This window comes from Physeter macrocephalus, chromosome 8 (assembly GCF_002837175.3).
Source record: "Physeter macrocephalus isolate SW-GA chromosome 8, ASM283717v5, whole genome shotgun sequence".
Taxonomy (NCBI): Eukaryota; Metazoa; Chordata; class Mammalia; order Artiodactyla; family Physeteridae; genus Physeter; species Physeter macrocephalus.
In genome coordinates, this window is record NC_041221.1 from 15,306,195 (window position 1) to 15,328,799 (window position 22,605).

The 22,605-nt window shown below is 44.4% G+C and overlaps 1 protein-coding gene across 16 annotated transcripts in view; it reads right to left on the reverse strand.

Annotated features, from left to right (window-relative positions):
- PCNT (pericentrin) overlaps window positions 1-22,605 on the reverse strand; it is a 111,832-nt gene that overhangs the window by 39,112 nt on the left and 50,115 nt on the right. For 13 of the 16 annotated variants that reach the window (XR_008618022.1, XM_055086490.1, XM_055086486.1 and 10 more), the window contains 6 exons: window positions 22,329-22,541; window positions 18,641-18,673; window positions 17,069-17,298; window positions 16,559-16,675; window positions 15,440-15,646; window positions 12,981-13,151 (listed from right to left, as the gene is read on the reverse strand). Coding sequence is in view for 15 of the 16 variants with exons in the window: in XM_055086490.1 (XP_054942465.1) it covers window positions 12,981-13,151; window positions 15,440-15,646; window positions 16,559-16,675; window positions 17,069-17,298; window positions 18,641-18,673; window positions 22,329-22,541 (971 nt within the window). In the remaining variant the exon portion in view is untranslated. The remainder of the gene's footprint in view (window positions 1-12,980; window positions 13,152-15,439; window positions 15,647-16,558; window positions 16,676-17,068; window positions 17,299-18,640; window positions 18,674-22,328; window positions 22,542-22,605) is intronic. The other 3 variants (XM_028492765.2, XM_055086482.1, XM_028492758.2) reach the window with 1 other exon arrangement.

Consider the following 22,605-nt stretch of genomic DNA (forward strand, 5'->3'; position numbering starts at 1 on the left):
GGCCACTGAGCCTGCGTGTCCGGAGCCTATGCTCCGCAACGGGAGAGGCCACAACAGTGACAGGCCCACGTACCACAAAAAAACCCCAAAAACCAAAAAGAGAACTTGCCAGGCCCAGATGGTGTTACTCAACAATTAACACATTATTGACAGGAGACATATTCATACGTCTTTTGTTACCCAAATGTTATTGGCTGGAGACGTATCAATACATTTTTAGAGAGTGATACAATTAACATCACTGTGCAAAGTTGCTGAAGCTTAAAACTCATCAAGGGTTCATTATACAACTTACGATTGTCATTATCATTCACATTTTGCTCTGTTAGGTTTTTGTTCCAACATCGTGTATGTTATAAATGTAAAATTTTCAAAAATAACGCCTCGTGAAATTTTGAGTGAAGAAGAATTTTTCAGTGAATTTTTGCAGATACTTTCTCTGATTGTCCGAGCAACATATATACTAGTGTCTCAGAAAATGATAATTCTTCAGAATATAGTTCTGATTCAGATGATGTGAATATTAGATCAACAAAAAGACAGAAAACCTTAGTGATTAATTCCAATACGGAAAGTGAAAATGAAACTCACGGTGCTGGAGAATGCTCCTTTGATTCTACAGAAGAGCGGACTGAAGACAACATTTCACAAAAATTAGGAGACTTTACAGGTGCATCAGGTGTAACTATTGAATGTAATAACCTGCAAAGTGTTACTGAAATAACAGAATTATTTTTGGCTGGCCAAAATAAAAATCGCTGGCCACAGGTGTTAGTTTCTGCAAAAATCCCCCCATCAGTAATGAGTTAAATAATAAATAGCACTAATACTGAATAATCTTTTACAGAAAACAGAAGAGGGAACAATTCATTCAGTGAGGCCAATATTACCCTGATACCCAAACCAGACAGATATCACAAGAAAACTACAGACCAAAATCCATGATGAATATATAAATTCTTAATAAAACACTAGTAAATAGAATTCAGCAGATATAAAAGAACCATACACCATGACCAAGTGGGGTTTATTCCAGGGATTCAGGGCTGGTTCAATATCTGAAAATTCATCAATATAACCTACCATATTAGAATTTAACGTTAAATAAAACACAACATTATTAAAATTAAATGAACATATCATTTAAGATAGCACAACAAAAAATAAAGTACCTAGATATAAATCTAGCAAAATATATGCAGGATATATAAATTGAAAACCACACATCACTGAAAGAAATCCAAGAAGACAAATAAATGGAGACTTACACCATGTTCATAGTTTGGAAGACTCAAAATTGTTAAGATGTTAATTTTCTCCAGATCAATCTAGAGATTCAATGCAATCCCAATCAAAATACCAGCAAGACATTTTTGCAGATATCATTTTGTTGCTTCTACAATTACATGGAAAGTTAAAGGAAGTAGAATAGCCAAAACAAATTTGTAAACAGAAAAAGTTGGATGACTTACATTACCTGGTTTCAAGACTTACTGTAAAAGCATAGAAATAGAAATAGCGTGATGTTAGTAAAGAAAGAGAAACCTAGATCAATATAACTGAACAGAGTTCAGATATCTAAACAAATATGGTTAACTGATTTTTGTGAATGGTGTAAAGGCAATTAGATGGAAAAAATATTAGTGTTTGAACAGAGCTGGAAAAATAAGACATCCATGTGCCCAAACATAGAGTATACCATAGACTTGAATATAAAGCAAAACTATGAAATTTCTAAGTGAAAACATAAGAGAATATTTTTGTCGTCTTGGGTTAGGAGAAGAGCTCTTAGATACAACTCCAAAAGCAAAACCCATTTAAAAATTTAATAAATTGAACTTTATCAAAACTAAAAAGGTCTTGATCTGTGGAACATACTATTGAAGAGTAAAGAGACAAACCACAGAGTGGGTTAAATATCTGCAGATCATACATCAAGAAAGTATTCAGAAGATATAAAGAATTCCCCAAACTGAACAATAAGAAAATGAACCCAACTTTTAAAAAATTAGCAAAAGAATCGGAAGTCCAGTAACGGACAGCTTCACAGGGGAACTGTACCAAACATGTAAGGAAGTGCTAATCCCTGTCCTTTTCAAACAATTCCAAAACACTGAAGAGGAGGGAACACTCCCAAACTTATTCTGTGAGGTCATCAGTACCCTGATACCAAAACCAAAAAAACATACTACCAAAAAAGATAGTTACAGCAATATCTCTAATGAATATAGATGTAAAAATCTTCAACAAAATATTAGCAAAACCAATCCAACAATACATTAAGAGATCACAGACAATGATCAAGTGAGATTTATTCCAGGGATGCAAGAAGGAGTCAATATCTGTAAATCAACCAATATGATACACCACATTCCCAAAAGGAAGGATAAAAATACACGATTGTCTCAATAGATGCAGTAAACGTATGTGCCAAAATTCAACATCCATTCATGATAAAAACTCTCATCAAAGTTGGTAAAGAGGAAATATATCTCAACATAATAAAGGCCATTTATGACAAATCCACAGCTAACATCATATTATTGGTGAAAAGTTGAAAGCCTTTCCTCTAAAATCAGGAAAAAGACAATAATACCCACTCTTGCTACTTCTATTTATCATAGTATTAAAAGTCCTAGCCACAGCAATTAGACAAGAAAAAGAAATAAAAGGCATCCAAATTGGAAGGGAAAAACTAAAACTATCACTATTTGCAGATGATGTTAATACTTTATATGGAAAACGCCAAAGTCTCCAACAAAAAACTATTAGAACTAAACTGAAATCAGTAAAGTTTAAGGATACAAGATTACTATACAGAAATCTGTTGCTTTTTCTATACATTAATAATGAAGTACCAGAAGAGAAAGAAAACATCAAAAAGAATAAAATACTAGGAATAAACTTATCTGAGGAGGTGAAAGACCTCTACTCTGAAAACTATAAAACACCGATGAAGGAAATTGAAGATAATACAAAGAAATGGAAAGATATTCCATGTTCAGAGATTGGAAGAATACTGTTAAAATGTCTATAGTACCTAAAGCAATCTATAGATTTAATGCACTCCTTATGAAAATACCCACAACAGGTTTCACAGAACCACAACAAATAATCCTAAAATGTATATGGCACCACAAAAAACACCAAACTGCCAAAGAAATTTTGAGAAAAAGAACAAAGCTGGAGGTACCATGCTCCCTAACTTCAGACTACACTACGAAGCTACAGTAATCAAAACAGCAAGGTACTGGCACAAAAACAGACACACAGATCCATAGAACAGAATACAGAGCCCAGAAATAAACCCACACCCTTATGGTCAATTAATCAACAACAAAGGAGGCAAGAATATACAATGGAGAAAAGACAGCCTCTTTAATAAGTGGTGCTGAGAAAACGGGACAGCTACATGTAAAAGAATGAAATTAGAACATTCTCTAATACTATATACAAAAATAAATTCAAAATGGATTAAAGACCTAAGTGCACAGGACTTCCCTGGTGCTGCAGTGGTTAAGAATCCACCTGTCAGTGCAGGGGACACGGGCTCAATCCCTGGTCCGGAAAGATCTCACATGCCACACAGCAACAAAGCCCATGTGCCACAACTAATGAGCCTGCACTCTAGAGCCCGCGAGCCACAACTACTGAAGCCCGCGTGCCTAGAACCTGCACACCTCAACTACTGAGCCCACGCACTGCAAATACTGAAGCCCATGTGCTCGAGGGCTCACGTGCTGCAACTGCTGAGCCCGTGTGCTGCAACTACTGAAGCCCGCGCACCGCAACAAGAGAAGCCACTGCAATGAGAAGCCTGCGCATGGCAACAAAGAGTAGCCCCCGCTCACCGCAACTAGAGAAAGCCCATGCACAGCAACGAAACCCAACACAGCCAAAAATAAATAAAATAAAAAATAAAAATAAGTTATAAAATATATATATATATAGCTCCATAAAAACCGCAAAAAAAAAAAAAAAAAAAAAAAAAGACCTAAATGCAAGACCGGAAACCATAAAACTGCTAGAGGAAAACACAGGCAGAACACTCTTTGACATAAATTGTAGCAATATTTTCTTGGTGCTGTCTCCTAAAGCACAGGAAACAAAAGCAAGAATAAACAAATGGGACCTAAATAAACTTAAAAGCTTTTGCACAGCAAAGGAAGCCATTGACAAAATAAAAAGACAACCTACTGAATGGCAGAAAATATTTACAAATATTATGACCAATAAAGGGTTAATATCCAACATATATAAACCATTCATACAACTCAACATCAAAAACACAAACAACCTGATTAAAAAATGAGCAGAAGGACTTCCCTCGCAGTCCAGTGGTTAGGACTCCGCGCTTCCACTGCAGGGGGCACGGGTTTGATCCCTGCTCAGGGAAGTAAGAACTTGCATGCCCTGAGGTGCAGCCAAAAATAAACGGGCAGAAGACCATAACATACGATTTTCCAAAGAAGAAATGCAGATGGTCAACAGGCACATGAAAAAATGCTCAACATCACTAATCATCAGGGAAATGAAAATCAAAACCATAATGAGATATTACCTCACACCTGTCAGAATGGCTGCCATCAAAAAGAACACAAATAACAAATGTTGGTGAGGAGGGAACACTCCCAAACTTATTCTGTGAGGTCATCAGTACCCTGATACCAAAACCAAAAAAACATACTACCAAAAAAGATAGTTACAGCAATATCTCTAATGAATATAGATGTAAAAATCTTCAACAAAATATTAGCAAAACCAATCCAACAATACATTAAGAGATCACAGACAATGATCAAGTGAGATTTATTCCAGGGATGCAAGAAGGAGTCAATATCTGTAAATCAACCAATATGATACACCACATTCCCAAAAGGAAGGATAAAAATACACGATTGTCTCAATAGATGCAGTAAACGTATGTGCCAAAATTCAACATCCATTCATGATAAAAACTCTCATCAAAGTTGGTAAAGAGGAAATATATCTCAACATAATAAAGGCCATTTATGACAAATCCACAGCTAACATCATATTATTGGTGAAAAGTTGAAAGCCTTTCCTCTAAAATCAGGAAAAAGACAATAATACCCACTCTTGCTACTTCTATTTATCATAGTATTAAAAGTCCTAGCCACAGCAATTAGACAAGAAAAAGAAATAAAAGGCATCCAAATTGGAAGGGAAAAACTAAAACTATCACTATTTGCAGATGATGTTAATACTTTATATGGAAAACGCCAAAGTCTCCAACAAAAAACTATTAGAACTAAACTGAAATCAGTAAAGTTTAAGGATACAAGATTACTATACAGAAATCTGTTGCTTTTTCTATACATTAATAATGAAGTACCAGAAGAGAAAGAAAACATCAAAAAGAATAAAATACTAGGAATAAACTTATCTGAGGAGGTGAAAGACCTCTACTCTGAAAACTATAAAACACCGATGAAGGAAATTGAAGATAATACAAAGAAATGGAAAGATATTCCATGTTCAGAGATTGGAAGAATACTGTTAAAATGTCTATAGTACCTAAAGCAATCTATAGATTTAATGCACTCCTTATGAAAATACCCACAACAGGTTTCACAGAACCACAACAAATAATCCTAAAATGTATATGGCACCACAAAAAACACCAAACTGCCAAAGAAATTTTGAGAAAAAGAACAAAGCTGGAGGTACCATGCTCCCTAACTTCAGACCACACTACGAAGCTACAGTAATCAAAACAGCAAGGTACTGGCACAAAAACAGACACACAGATCCATAGAACAGAATACAGAGCCCAGAAATAAACCCACACCCTTATGGTCAATTAATCAACAACAAAGGAGGCAAGAATATACAATGGAGAAAAGACAGCCTCTTTAATAAGTGGTGCTGAGAAAACGGGACAGCTACATGTAAAAGAATGAAATTAGAACATTCTCTAATACTATATACAAAAATAAATTCAAAATGGATTAAAGACCTAAGTGCACAGGACTTCCCTGGTGCTGCAGTGGTTAAGAATCCACCTGTCAGTGCAGGGGACACGGGCTCAATCCCTGGTCCGGAAAGATCTCACATGCCACACAGCAACAAAGCCCATGTGCCACAACTAATGAGCCTGCACTCTAGAGCCCGCGAGCCACAACTACTGAAGCCCGCGTGCCTAGAACCTGCACACCTCAACTACTGAGCCCACGCACTGCAAATACTGAAGCCCATGTGCTCGAGGGCTCACGTGCTGCAACTGCTGAGCCCGTGTGCTGCAACTACTGAAGCCCGCGCACCGCAACAAGAGAAGCCACTGCAATGAGAAGCCTGCGCATGGCAACAAAGAGTAGCCCCCGCTCACCGCAACTAGAGAAAGCCCATGCACAGCAACGAAACCCAACACAGCCAAAAATAAATAAAATAAAAAATAAAAATAAGTTATAAAATATATATATATATAGCTCCATAAAAACCGCAAAAAAAAAAAAAAAAAAAAAAAAAAGACCTAAATGCAAGACCGGAAACCATAAAACTGCTAGAGGAAAACACAGGCAGAACACTCTTTGACATAAATTGTAGCAATATTTTCTTGGTGCTGTCTCCTAAAGCACAGGAAACAAAAGCAAGAATAAACAAATGGGACCTAAATAAACTTAAAAGCTTTTGCACAGCAAAGGAAGCCATTGACAAAATAAAAAGACAACCTACTGAATGGCAGAAAATATTTACAAATATTATGACCAATAAAGGGTTAATATCCAACATATATAAACCATTCATACAACTCAACATCAAAAACACAAACAACCTGATTAAAAAATGAGCAGAAGGACTTCCCTCGCAGTCCAGTGGTTAGGACTCCGCGCTTCCACTGCAGGGGGCACGGGTTTGATCCCTGCTCAGGGAAGTAAGAACTTGCATGCCCTGAGGTGCAGCCAAAAATAAACGGGCAGAAGACCATAACATACGATTTTCCAAAGAAGAAATGCAGATGGTCAACAGGCACATGAAAAAATGCTCAACATCACTAATCATCAGGGAAATGAAAATCAAAACCATAATGAGATATTACCTCACACCTGTCAGAATGGCTGCCATCAAAAAGAACACAAATAACAAATGTTGGTGAGGATGTGAGAATCCTAGCACACTGTTGACGTGACTGTAAATTGGTGCAGCCACTGCGTAGAAGAATAAGGAGGCTCCTCAAAAAACTAAAAATAGAACTATCATCTGATCCAGCAATTCCACTCCTGGGTATATAGCTGAAGAAAATGAAAACACTCATTCAAAAAGATACACGGACCCCACTGTTCATAGCAGCACTATTTACAATAGCCAAGATAAGGAAGCAACCTAAGTGTCCACCAACAGATGAATGGATAAAGAAGATGTAGCACATATATACAATGGAATACTACTCAGCCATAAAAAAGGATGAAATTCTGCCATTTGCAACAACATGGATGGACCTAGAGGGTATTATACTTAGTGAAATAAGTCAGACAGAGAAAGACAAATACTGCATGTTATCACCTATATGTGGAATCTAAAAAATAAAATAAACAAATGTATATAACAAGACAGAAACAGACTCACAGATATAGAGAACAAATTAGTGATTACAAGTGGGGAGAGGGAAGGGGGAAGGGCAAGACAGGGGTATGAGATTAAGACACAAACTACTTTATATAAAATAAATAAGCAAAAAGGATATATTGTACGACACAGGGAAATATAACAGCTATTATTTTGTAATAACTTTAAATGGAGTAGAATCTACAACAATATTGAATCACTATCTTGTATACCTGAAACTAATATAATATTACAAATCGACTATACTTCAATTAAAAAACAGTAATAAAAAAAGTAGCAAAGGATTTGAACAAACATTTCACCACAATATGGATGGCAAACAAGCACATAAAAAGACGCTAAAGATCATTAGTCCTTAAGGAAGTGCAAATTAAAACTATAAGGAGATACCACTACACACCTATTAAAATGGCTACAAGTGAAAAAGACTGACCATACCAAGTGCTGATGAGGACATGGTTACTAGAGCCCTCATACGCTGCTGCTGGGAATGTAAAATGGTAGAGCAACTTTGCAAAACCGTTTGGCAGTTTCTTTTAAGGTTAAACATATACTTACATAAGAATCAGCCATTCTACTCACAGGTATTTACCCTAAAGAACTGGAAACTTATTTTCACACAAAAACCTGCACATGAATGTTTACAGCAGCTCAATTCATAACTGCCAAAACCTAGAAACAATCCAAACATATGTCAATGAGTGAATGCATAAACCATGGGACATCCAGACAGTATTACTCAGAAATAAAGGAACAAAATACTGCCACACGCAACAACATGGATGAATTTCAAACATATTATGCTAAGTGACTTGACATAGCATTCTGCAAAAGGCACAACCTGTAGAGCTGAAGAGCAGATCAGTGGCTGTGAGAGGTTGGGCGTGGGGTTGGTGACCACAAAGGGGCAGCACAGGGAGACTTTCTGAGTGGGGAGCTGTACCGTGTCTTGTTTGTGGTGGTGATTACAGGACTAAATGCATTTTTCAGAACTCAAAGAACTATCCACCAAAAAGTGAATTTTAGTGTGTGTGAATTTTTTTTAAAATACCCTGAAAAATTTACAGATAAGAAATGGTTTTATCAAAAAAATAAGGACTGTCTAAAATCAGTGACGGGACTTCCCTGGTGGTTCAGTGGTTAAGAATCCACCTTCCAGTGCAGGGGATGCAGGTTCAATCCCTGGTTGGGGAACTAAGATCCCACATGCCACGGGGCAACTAAGCCTGTGCGCCAAAACTACTGAGCCTGTGCGCTCTGGAAGCCATGTGCCACAACTAGAGAGGAGCCCGCAGACTGCAACAAAGAGCCCACGCACCACAGTGAAGGACCCCACATGCCACAACTAAGAACCGACGCAGTCAAATAAATAAAATAAATAAATAAATGAAAACAGTGACTTAAGGTTTCACCTAAAGAAGCTAGAAAAAGAAGAGTAAAATAAACCCAAGGGAGGTAGAAGGAATCCAATAATGAAAATAAGAGAAATCAAAGAAATAGGAAAAAAATTGAGAAAACTAGTAAAAAGCCAAAAGCTGTTTTTTTAAAACACCAGTAAAACTGATAAACCCTTAGGCTAGAGAGACCTCGGAAAAAGAGAAAACACAAATTCATCAATATCAGGACTGAAAAAAGGGTCATCAATGCATAACTTACGGCTATTCGATGAGTTAATAAGAAAATGGTTAATAAGAAAATGGCTAATAAGGAAAGATTATAAACTCCTTCATGCCAAGAAATTTGACAATTTAGATGAAATGGACAAGCTCCTTGAAAAACACAACCAGTCAAAATTAACACAGGATAAAACAGAAATCTAAACACCCCTATACAATCTAAACACCCCTATACAATCTAAACACCCCTATACAAATCTAAACACCCCTATATAAATCTTTAAAAATTCAGGTTTAAAGAAACTGAATTCATTACCAAAAACCTCACCACTTAGGTAGCCTGCAGGGCCAGATGGTTTCACTGGGCATTCTATTAAAATATTTAAAGAAGAAATCACATGTATTTAAATAACCTCTTTCAGAAAAAGAAGAAAGTGGGAAAATTTCCAACATTTTGTAAGCCCAGCAAAACCTTCATACCAAAACCTGATAAAATATATTTTTTTAAAAAGTTGCTCAATGAACACAGATGAAAAATCCACTATAAAAAGATCAGCAAGTCAAATCCAACAATATATTAAAAGGGTAGTTCATCACCACCAAGTAGAGTTCATCCTAGGAATGTAAGGTTGGCTTAACCTTCAAAAATCACTCAATGTAGCTAACCCTATTAGAAGAGTTAAAAGAAAAATAATATAAATATTTCAAAAGATTTAGAGGAAGCAACACAGAAACAAAAGGGAACATCCTCAATCTGATTAAAGATATCTATGAAAAACCTACAGCTGACATTATACTTAATGGCGAAACAATGAACACTTTCCTCCAAGATCAGGAATAAGGCAAGGATGACTGCTCTCACCTGTTTTATTTAACACTACACTGGAAGTGCTAGTCGTTGTAATAAGAAAGGAAAAGAAATAAAGGACAAAGCCTGGAAAGAAACAAAACTGTCTATTTGCAGACGGTGTACTCTTCTACATAGAAAGCCCTAGAAATCTATAAAAACACTACTAGTATATATGAGTTTAGCAAGGTAACAAGATACAAGGTTACTACAAGGTTAATGTGTATATACTCATGGCAAACAACTGGATAATAAAAATAAATGTAAGCCCATTTCCAATAGTGCAACAAACCTAAGATACTTAGGAATACATTTAATAAAAAATGTTCAAGACCTCCTCCTTGAAAATTATAGAATAAGGGGGAGAGTAAATGATAAAATTAAAGAAACCACACTAATCCAAGTATTAGAATAAATAATGAAGGAAGGGACAATACATGTTGAGAATAAGGTGTTAGGATGTCAAGTAGCTGCTGGAGAAGGAAGCACAGAAAAGAAAGAACAATAACCACATCAGAAGAGGTCTTAACAAAGAGTGGTGGGAACATAAGTGTACAGCATTCCAAAAAACCTAACGGTACCATGATTCTAAATGATGAAAACCTTCACTGACACAAAATAAGGTCAGAAAATATAACAAAACGTGGTTTCTTTCACAGAATTAGAAATCTAACGAGAGTCAGTCCTACGAATGGAATTTTGGTTTATTATATCAAAGTAAAGATATCGTCGACACTTTCACAAAAAATGAGTAAAATTACATAAAACAAATGATGTACAAATTTACATGTCTAGAAATAAACAAAAATCCCAAAAGAAAATATTTGGGATTGTCTTTATAATAGTTTTCTATTCTTAATGGAACTAAAGTATTTTCCTTATCACATAAGCTATTTTTAATATTTACGATTTTTTTAGTATGTAAAATTATACTCACATGGCTCACTCTAGAGTACCAAGGACAAATAACTGATACAATCTCCTTAAAAAAACTAGTCATTGGTTTTAAAGGCGTTCCTCAAAGTAACACAAAAGGATATTGTACAATTTTGCCACATATATAAGGTACCAACGCAGATCACTGATTTCCCAATAGCCTCTGTCACTGCAACATGTGCGGTCATGAAGAACTGCAGACAAAACTCCTTTTTACTCTACAGCCCCACCATCTCTAAACCCTCCTCCAACATTAATAAAAAAACCCAAAAAACACTATAACCTTTGTGTAAGGACACACAGGCCCCTGTTGACCCCCAGACACCCTACAAACTACCAAGAACGTAACGCCTAAGATGCCAGATCAGACTGCGGTCCTGCACACAGTGCCAGGCACGCCCACCTCACTGAGAGCGCCACTCCCCGTCCCGGCCAGCTACGCCTCGGCCTACTCACTCACACACGTCATCTCCCTTTCTCTGTTTTGCAGAAATGCCTGTGGAAATGATAACAATGATAATAATGCCAAGAAAGCGTTACTATGGGAAACAGTCCCCTGACCTCGCAGATGCAAAATCTCCTAATTAAATAAGCCTACAGTTTTAAATAGTTAACACTCAATTTGAAAATGTTTTTCTATTAAAGTGCTTTCTGCCTAAAATGACATATTAGTTCAGCTTTCAAAAATCAATTACTGCATTTTTCTAGGCAACTCGTTTCAAAGCAATCACCAAAGAACAAGCAAAGTGTGCTCTTATCTGCCACTCATCTATTAATTAAGGAAGAATTCCCACCGAAAGGACAACCAGTCCTTCGGCCTAAAACTCCATTTTCACTAAAGATTATTTTACAGTCATGAAGATGTAACCTTTGTGAGGAACAGGCATAAATGACACGACCCTTCGACTTCCTTCAATGCGGTGAGTTCACACTCGTCCAACGACCGCCAGGCTGCAACCACAGGCAACAAGTGAGTCTAAACTCAACTATTTCAAGGCCATCTTTGAAGGTGATGTTCTCTTTACGACTTTGGTTGCCGTCTGCACTATACAGAGGTTGTTTTTATTTTTTGCTTCAAAAGCACAATTACATTAAGATAATAGAGAAGACTTAAAACAGTTTCTTCTGCTCCTAGAAGGAAGCAACTAGGTCCTGGAAATCACCTCTTCTAGAACGGAGCCCAAAGTAGTCACACGGTTCCTAAGTTATGACTTATCTCCTCTTCACAGTTTCTGTCACTAGGGAAGGGCCTCTCCTGCAGCTTTACTCCAACAAGAACCCTTTAAAGGACTTGCAAATAGGAAGCAGAGTTTGGTGCAGGAGGTGAAGGAGATGAACGTCACCAGTCAAGGTGACTCTGATTCCCACTAGTGGTCCCTAGAAGCTGGCCCCGCTGCACACTTTAGAGCTGGCCCAGGGGTGCCAGCATAAGGCCCCTCTTCTGTCTCAGCAGGAGGGCACACGAATGTGGGGGAGCCCGAGGCCAACTGCCCACAGCTGATGGTCACTCCAGGTCACAGCGCGTACACGGTTGACACAGGCAGAGTCGGTGGGTTTTTCTCGCTTACCTTCAAACTGGCATTCTCTCCTTGAAGCTCTCTGATGCTGACGACAGTGCTGTTGTCCTGCATGGCTAATTTCAAGTTCAGGTGTAGTACTTCTTCGTTTTCACTTACTAAGTCACCTTTAATTTTTTCTAATTGTTCTTTTAAGTCCAAAACCTTGCATTAAAGGTAAGCATTAAAAATGACCTAATATTCTAATCGATTTAATAATTATTAAAATCACTTTGAAAGATTTAAAGTACGTGCCAGAAAAACTTACTGTCCTATAATCCACATAGAAAGGTTAAAATTACAAAGCGTACACAGTAGTGGCAAGCCCACAAACTGTATCGCTTGGATGTCCTGCCCTCTACACAGAAGCGCAGGGGAGGCCACCAGCAGACACGGAGCAGTGAGGGGACGCTCCCGCGAGGCCCGCCCCACACGCACCTCGTCCTCATGCTGCAGCAGCGTCCTGTGCACCGCCTCCGGCTGGACTTCTGCATCATCAGGACGGTTGCCCGCAGGTGACCCCAGGCATTTGCCCTCATCCAGTTTAGACTGCAGTGTGGACACCAGGAGCAAGTTACTCATCTGCTGTTCCTGTAACGCCTCTTTGTCCTATTTAAGAAAAAAAGATTTATTTTAGGCAAGTGTTTCAGGAAACCGGGGGCCTCAAACTGCAGCTTGTTATTAAAGTGTAGGTCATCCTCAGCCCTTCTGGAGCACACCTGCGCACACCTGCACATGCCAGACACACCATCCACAGACCCAGCCATGCTCCAGAGCAGACGCCTGCCTAGGGGAGGGTGCAGCGCAAACAGAGCCGCCGCGTGCGCCCGAGATTCCACTGCAAGGAAGTAATCCCAGTCATTATTCAACAAGGTACCAAAAGGGTCTCCAGACTGTCAGCAAATTGTTTTAATTGGGAAGAACCTGACAAAGGACAGGGCAATGGCTGACAACACATCCATACAATGAATGTTAGCAGCCCATTAAAGTTTTCAAGGAACATTTAATATGGATAGAATGGTCACAACATATTAAGTGGGGAAGAAATAGCATCCAAAATTGTACACATGGTCCAACTTTGTAGAGGAAAAAAAAGGCATTTTCTACACCCTGGTGCCTAGTAAGCTCAGAAGCTGTTGGCTGGGGGAGGGAGCCACCCAGAACGGTCCCCAAGCAAAGGGCGGACAGAGCGAGCAGCTGGCGGACTCAGGAGCCACAGGGCCTGTGCTGGGAGTCCTTCCCCCACAGCACATCCTCAAGAAGGGGCCTGGGCTTCACCTAACGGTCATAGCATTTTCAAACCAAAGACACCTGATAAAACTCTCCTCCTCGAGCCAGGATTTTCTTAGAGCCAAAACGATTCCAAAATAAAATTTCTTACTGAGCCTCAGACTTTCAAGTAACCTTTAAACCCCCGGTGACACGAGATACAAGAAACTTGGATTCCTTCGGGCTAAATGTGCAAAAGAGGGGCAGCGCTGACTGGAAAGGCCCTCCTGCCCCGCCCTGCCCCACTCCCAATCAGGGGACCTGCCCACATGCAGCTTTCCCACCTCATCTTAAACTCTTAGACACGAGAACGTGCACATCACTGAGGCATAATTCCAAACTACAACGAGAAGAACTATCACCGGAGGTGTTTTCACTGAGGAGCTGACATAAATTCCTAACTCAAAAATCAAAATAATTATAACTAGGCTCTATGTAAAGTATGTAATAAAATAAGCTTTCTAAACCTAAAATCTTGAAGATTTACTTAATTACTAGGGATAAACTCAAGAGTGCTTAAGAGACAAAGGAGTGCTATAAAACTGGTATGAAGGGCTTCCCTGGTGGCGCAGGGGTTGAGAGTCTGCCTGCTGATGCAGGGGACACGGGTTCGTGCCCGGGTCTGGGAGGATCCCACATGCCGCGGAGCGGCTGGGCCCGTGAGCCATGGCCGCTGAGCCTGCGCGTCCGGAGCCTGTGCTCCGCAGCGGGAGAGGCCACAGCAGTAAGAGGCCCGCGTACCACAAAAAAAAAAAAAAAAACAAAAAAAAACACAAACTGGTATGAAATGTTATTACACTAAATGCGACACTGTGATGTACAATAAGGGACATGCACCTGGTCTCTGTCCGAGGCCTGGCACAGAGCGCCTGACACCTTGGCGCTCCCTGAGCGATGAGAGTGACGAAGGTGCCCTACATTCCCAACAAGCCCCTCCAGTCACATCTGAGCCTGTGTCACAGAGGTGACTTTGGGGAAGTCCCAGGCCACTGAAGGATGGGGCTGGTTGCCAGGGGAACTGACCATGGGATTAAAGGGTCAGAACTTTCAGTCTCAGCCCTGGCCTCCAGGGAGGGGAGAGGGGCTGAAGGGTGAATCCATCACCAATGGCCAATCATGGCGTCATGATGAAGCCTCCACAAAACCCAAAAGGGTGAGTTTCCAGGAGCTTCTGGGTCAGTGCGCCCTCCCCACCTGCCCTCTGCACCTCCTCCATCTGGCTGTTCCCAAATTGCATCCTTTTATGATAAACTGGCAACCCAGGAAGTAAAATGTTTTGAGTTCTGTGAGCCACTCTAGCAAATTCGTCGAAACCCAGGAGGGGGTCGTGGGATCCTCAACTTATGAAAGTTGGACCTGAGGTGGGCATCTGGGTGCGGGGACAGTGCTGTGGGACTGAGCCCTTAAGCTGTGGGATCTGACGCCATCTCCAGGTAGACGGTGTCAGAGTTGAGCTAAGTCGTAGGACACCCAGCTGGGGTCGCTGGGGACTGGGGAGACCCCCACACGCTTGGTGACCCTGTGCCCACAGCGGAGCAGTCAGAGCTGGGGGTCTGCGGGGAAAAGGAAGCCCCGCCACAGCAGCTTCCCCCCGGCCGCCCCCCTCCGCCCTGGAACCGCACACTCACCTGCTCCAGGTCCCTCGCAGCTTTCCGCTGTCTCTCCAGTTCTCCTTGAAGCTGCATCAGTTTTCCTGTGGTGCTGGCGTTCGTCTCCTGCAGACGTTTAATCTCCTCTTCCTGGATTAATACTTGTCTATCTGCCAACTCTTTCTTTATAATCAGTTCATTAAGTCCATCTGATTTTTCTCTCAATTTTTCTTCTAACAATTCAATCTAAAAACCACAGAAAATGCTTCAGAAACAATAGTTTAAAAAAAAAAACAACCCACCTCGCAAATTAAAAAGAGTACAACAACACAACTGTGAGAAAACTGATCCTCTACATGGTTTTCTAGACCCACGCTGCACAGTGAAGCCTGGTGAAAGAATAAGACAGAATTCTCTCTGTAAAATGATACACAAAAAATAACACAGAATTTGTTAGTAAAATAAAATAAAATTTTGAGAGGCAGGAATGGAAAGCCACTGAGCAGTAAAAAAAAAAAAAAAAAAAAAAAAAAAGAACTGAGCACAGATAGATACAGCACCGCCTGGGTTAGGGTCGAGAAGCAGGCTGAGTGCAACCTAAGGTCCGTTTGCACAACAGCCTAGAAATTACAAAGCTTTGGAGAGAGCGCGGATTAGCAGGTGGGAGGGAGCGGGTGCCGTCTCCTGTCTGCATGTCCACACCCTGGCTGGGACCTCCTGCAGGACATCACCACGGGGGGAACTGGTCTTATTATTTCCTCTAACTGCAAGTGAATCCACAATCATCTCAAAGTAAGTTTAATTTTTAAAAAGAATAAGCAAATCAACCACAGCGACCTCAGACAGGAGGAGGCAGACAGATCCGACCCAAGCAGAACAAAGCAAGAAAAACAAACCGGAGCCAGGGCCCCACGCACCAACCCCTCCCTGTCTGGTCATGCGGAGAACAGGCGAGGGGCGGCAGCTCCGAGCGAGCGAACGGACGACGGACAGACACAGACAAGCACGGAGCACTCGCACCTCACCATCCAGCCGCACCCGTGGCCGTTTTCGTGTACATGGAAGGCAAAAAAGGGTTTAAAGGTAAAGGTTTTTTTGAAAGCGGCGCAGACAAAGCTCCCCACGGGCGGGCCCGATGCGGTGGGCGGGCTGACTTACGTCGCTGTCGCGGGGACCCGGGTGGCGCGGCCGGGCTGCCTGGCGGAGCTGCTCCTCCAGCCTCTGGATCTCCCGCTGGAAGTCCTCACGCTCGCGTTCCCGCTCCACCGCCTGCGCCTGTCGCGAGAGGCAGCCTGTTTGGACCGTTTCCCCGCGCGTCCCCACCGCCCTTTGCACGCAGGAGCGGAGGACGGGACCGGGCGGAAGGGGCCCCCTTGTCATGGGCACCGCGAATGACGGAGCCACATGAAGAGGCGCAGCCGCCAGGTGGGCGCGGGGCGGCTTCTGAGACACGGGCAGAAGGAGAGACAGAGAGCAGACAGCAGGGGCCGGCAGACGCCAGCCCGGACCAGGGCAAGATGCGCGTGGACAGCCCCCGCGCCGTCCGCCAGGCCGTGCTCACGTTCATCCCGACGCCAGCACGGAAGCTGCTTAACAACCTGGAGAGAAGTTCATGCTACGAAGATGACCTCCGGTGATGCAAATAAACTTATCGCTCGAGACTCTTACATCCATGAACTGGCGCTGGCGGCGCAGGTGCTGGTCCAGGGAGCCCATCTGCTGCCTCAGGGCGGAAAGCTCCTCGGCCTGCCGGGTGCACGCCTGCTGCCGAGAGAGCTGCTCCTCCAGCTCGGCCTCTAGAAGCCTCATCTGGGAGAGCAGAGCTGAACGGTCCTTCTCCGACTGCTCCTTGGTCTCCGACTGCTCCTTGGTGAGAGACTCCACTTCCTTCTGAAGAGCTAAAGGTGCCGAGGAAACAGCTGAGGAGCCCAGCTCAGGGCGCCGTGTGCCGGCAGAAACATGGAGACGTGCGTTTCTCCAGCGATGGAGCGCGGCGGGCGGCGTGCGTACCCCTCCACCCCCCACAGGCGTGTGACTCAGCCAAGGACACAGCCGCCTCAACAGGACGGATGTGCACCCTCGACCTGTCAGATCCCGAGCCCACGTTCTAGTAAACAGCCACAGTTCTGCCAAAACCCACTGAAAACAAAGCTGAGTACTTCTGCGGGGGGGTGGAGGGGAGGGAGGAAGGAAAAATTATACTTTTTAAACGAAAATTGGCTAAAATAAAAAATTTTAAGCCTGAGAAGAGAATACATCTTTGTGTCCCCAAATGATGTATCAGGTAATTTTCTGGGAATTCTGCCTTCACGTATATTCTCCAACATGGAAAAATAAAATGTAACTTAAAACCTCCACCAGAGGGAACACCAGCCCCGCTGGGGAGGTTCCCAGCTGATGTGCTGACCGCACAGGCCTCCTCCCTACGCACCCGGGGGTGACCTGTCTTGAAGAAAAGGGTTGCGCCGTCAGCAAATCTAAAGCCGACCTAAAATGGATGGGGCGACGAGGCCACGATCCAAGGGAAACGACAGGTTAATAAGCATCTTTGGAAAAGAGGTCTCCCTGCAACGGATCCCAAAGTGTTGAAACTATCCTGAAACTGAAATGTTAAACCCATATGTTTGTATTTACATTTCACCAGCTTTCCAAAGTTAATTATGTTGGTTTGTATAAATCTGTCTTTTAAGACAAACTATCACCCCCACTGATATAACATTCTCAATAAACTTCCAGGCTAACAAGTCAGCAACGATGGCAAATTAGGCTTAAACATGCAATTAGAACAATGTCCTTCACGGGCCTCAGAGACTCGAAACCAGGGCTCATGTGTCACGGCTGTGATGACCAGTGCTGCCTGGTCAGCCACCCAGACAAGACCCACTTCAGGGTCACACAGCCTTCATGCAGGCAGGACTGAGGGGAGGTGTCCATGCGGCCATTAAGGCCACACAGAGGGCCAACCCCAGAATCAGGAGACCTCCTGGGGCCCCCAGTGCAGGCCCCCAGCCCAAGGACGACTATGGCAAGACAGGCTTCCTGCGGCTCAGTAACTGCAGTTAAGCATCGTGAGAGAAATGCTTGCCCATTTTTATGTATGAATATTGAAGATCAAAGTTATCTTTCATGTAGTAGTTTGCCACAAAAGCTAAGTACTTGTCCTCTTTAGTAAAAAATTGGCAAAACCTGATGCAAACATATAGCATATCACACAGAAATCACTCATTTGCTTTTACAAACCTGAATCCTTGCGTGCTATAGAAACAGGAGTGCCTATAAATGAAAACACACAGCATTTTCAGAAATGAAAACAGAAAACTGGGTGACTTAGGATATGAAAGTTAGAAATAAGAGAAGGGAAAATGTCAGCAGCAGGACTACAGGAAATGTTGTGGCCTTGATGCCAGGCCTTGGACAACCTCTGAAACGTGCGTTATTTCCATGATGCCACTGCTTGGTCCGAATGTTGTGCCCCCAGAATTCATATGCTGGTGTTTGGAGGTGGAGCCTCCAGAGATGATGAGGTCCTGAGGGTGGAGCCCCATGAGGGGACGAGTGCTTCTCTTATAAAAGAGGCCCCATGGAGCTCCTGCCCCTCCTGCACGTGAGGGCCCAGCGAGAAGGCGCGTCCACGAGTGGGAGGCGGGCTTGCACCAGAAGGTGACTGTGCCGGCACCTTCACCTTGGATTCCCACCTCCAGGACCGTAAGGGTGAGTAACGGCTGCAGCGTAAGCCGCTGGATCTCTGCTGAGACTAAGGCCACCGTTGGCCCTTGTGTCCCAGCAGTTCCCGGCTCCCAGGGGCATTGCTGCTGACTTTTAAAGACAACAAGGAAAAACACAGAAGACAGATGGCATCGCGCTGAAGGCGGGCGCGAGACCCACGAGAACAGGTGAGGCTGAGCTGAATTCCCCCACGGGCGCCAGGACCGCCCGCCCTTCGGAAGCTGGCCGGTGTTCACGAGGAGCCAAAGCAGAATCGGGACCAAGTGGACCCCAGGACCGCGCCTGGGAGGGAAGGGAAGGCCGGGTGCCAGGCCGGCGGGCTCCTGCAGAGCGGCAGCGCACCGGGAGTCCCCAGATGGCTGGGCAGGTAGAGACAGGGACCAGACAACAGTGAGAAACTAAGGTGGGTTAACCACGTAAAGATGAAAGCAAACCGAGAGGACCCAAAGGAAACACGAGAATTTCCTGGGGATAAAATAAACGCAGGAGGGAAGACTGGCCTGGGTCCGGGAAAAGGTTCCATGGATCTGCCCCCCCGGCCAGCCCCTACCACACAGGTGGGCCAGGCCTCTCTGCAGGGGTGAGGGGTGGTCACAGTGGACGCAGGGGAGGCACCAGGCCTAGGGCTACGTGGCCGCTCGCCTGACCCCACACCTCTGCATCTCCCACAGGGTCTCGACTCTGAAGCCCTAACGCCCCACGCAGGGAGAGCAGGCTGGAGGTACGAGAGCCGGTGACAACAAACACAGGTCTCAGACGGGGAGGGCCCAGCCACCACTCGGACCCACAGGCCGGGACGCCAACACCCGGGAACAGGAGGGGGCCCCAGCCAGGACACTGCCCCAACTGGGACGTGTGGCCCAGGGCGTCTGGGGACAGCAAAGTGTGCGCATGGAAGAGACATCGCCAAGAAGTAATGACAACAAAGCCCCAGATGTAACAAACGCCCGGCCACAGGCAGAGCAGGGCAGGCATGGGAAACCACTCCAGATACGGTTCCGGGACGTGTGAACATCCGAGCAAAGAGAAACTTCTAAAAACACCTCCAAAGAAACACGATCAGACGTGCCACCAGGTGTCCGGATGCAAGAAAACAATGGTTTTTAGTCTCAAAGTATTCAAGTAAAAGAAACCAAATCTAGAATTGTGTCTTTCCAGCTACCACTTCATTTAAGGATGAGGTTGAAATAAGGTAACTTTCAGGCACTCGAGGTCTTGGAAAGTTTCCCTCACGGTCCTTCTCTGAAAGCATCCAGTCTGTGGGGAGCCGAGGAGAAAAGAACCCCCATCTTACTGCCATTTAGGGAGCACCGTGCACATGGCACGGACAGACAGAGCACACGCGCTCACGTGCTCATACACGCCTCTGTCCCTGGGGGCCGCGCAGAGAGGGGAAAGCGGGACAGGTTCCTGTGCTGGGGACCCAGGACACGACCTGAACGAAGAAGCAGCAAGCACACGAGCAAAGCGGAAGGCAGCACAGTCAGCAGGGGGCGGCCCTGCCCCAGCTCGAGGTGGTGGGGAGAGCAAGTCCTAGGAAGCCCCGAGAAGACATGGGAACAGACTCACCGCAGACACAGAACTGAGAAGATGCCACGGCTCCGCTCCCAATTAGCACAACATCCACCAGATACAGTTCAAGTATAAAAAAAGACAAAGCAAAGGAAGGAAAAAAGAAAGCAGGTTAATTTTTTACCATCAGAAGTTCACATCAAAAAATGGAAAAGAGACAAAAGAATGTTATATATGTTAAAGCTAAACAAGAAGATGAAGTCTGGAGATGACTATAAATAGTTTTAATAACCCATGCGGATGGAAACCAAGACGATGGCGCAAATCACTCTCTGCTTCAAGAGCCTGCAAGCCCATCGGACCCGCACATCCACTCAAGAGCCGTGGGAGCGTGAACATGGGTCTCGCAGAGAAGAGGTACCGAAGACGAGGGCAGAAACCAATTAAACAGACAACTGTTTGTTTATTAATCGGAAAATTAGAAAGAAGAATTGGAGGAAGAGAAATGAGTTTTCTGAGTTGCTTGGTGTGGCGGCTCAGCAGGAGCCCCTGAAAGTCAGAAGGTCGCTGACGCCTTTGCGGTGCGGTGGGGGCAGCAGAGAGGTGGGCCTGGCCGGACTCGTGCTGGCGCGGGGTGGGGCGGGCAGGCCATGGGGGCCGCAGGGACAGGAAGGCGGGCCCTCAGCGGGCGGAGCGCAGGCGCCGCCCCAGACAGGCCCTGGACTAGCGCAATCACTTCTCACAGACCGGCTGCCCCCACCGCCGCCACTGCCCAAGCTCCACGTTTTAAGCTTTTTATGTTTTAACGTTAAATATTTTAAGATCTAAAATTCTCAAGAATCTGAAACTACAATGACCTGCTTTTGTTAAAACTATATGTCAGTAAAGCAATTATACTCCAATAAAGATGTTAAAAAAGAACAAAAACCAAAACCGTATGTCTTCCTAGCTAAGGTTAACAGACACTTTTCTGGTAATTTTAAAGAAAATTTTTAAGTAGCCCTCATTTTTTTCACATTCTTGGCTATTTATCTCGTGAAATGTGAAACAAAGCAGAGTCAGCACGTCAAGGGGCTTTAACACGGAGCCTGGGGGCCATTAAGGAGTGGAACTCAAGCCGGTCCCCAGCGAGGGGAGCCGTGAACTTGGGACCTGGGCCGAAGCTCAGAGATTCCAGGGACGCAACAAGAACCGCACCTGCTCCCGTCCCCGTAACGGGCCTTCTCCTCCCTCGTGATGGCCTCGGCCCTCAGGCACGTTTGGCCCAGAATGGCTTCTGCCTCTGACTCCAATTAAATTCTCTGTAGGCAACCCCCCCACCACCACCCCATCCTCACCCTCAAAAGCCCCGACTGTTTCTATTGCCTAGTGGGACCCGAATCTGCGCGCACCAAACTGCAATTCTTTGATCCCAAACGAACACTCCCTGCTGGACCACTGCCTCTAGGACGCCGAGGCTGACGACCGCACATAGGTGGGCGACCCCCTGGCCAGGCAACCCGGCCTCAGAGTCACAGCCTTTCCTACAGCACAGTCAGCCACCGCAGCCACCCTCAAGCCACATGCAGCCCCGCGAGCCAGCAACCTCGTCCTCTTTGACCTCAAAGCCTCGCATCCAGCCAGCCCAGCTCGGCCCGCGCCCCCAGCTGCAGCTCGGCCCGCGCCCCCAGCTACAGCTCGGCCTCCTTACCGGTCTCCCTCTCTCCGGCTTCCACAGCCAAGGCTTCCTTCTGGCTCCACAGCATGGTGTTCTCCTCCTGCAGCTCCGCCTGCCGCCGGGCCGCGCACTGCAACTGCTGCCTCAGGCCCTCCAGCTCAGCCACCAGGCCCTGCTCACTTGCCTCCTTCCGGCCCAGCGCCTCCTGCAGGCCGGCTCTCTCCTCCGTGAAGCCCTCAACGATGCCTGCGGTCCACGCGGGAGACCGCTGTAAGGCCCCGGGGGCGGGGGGGGGCGCGAGAGGAGGGAG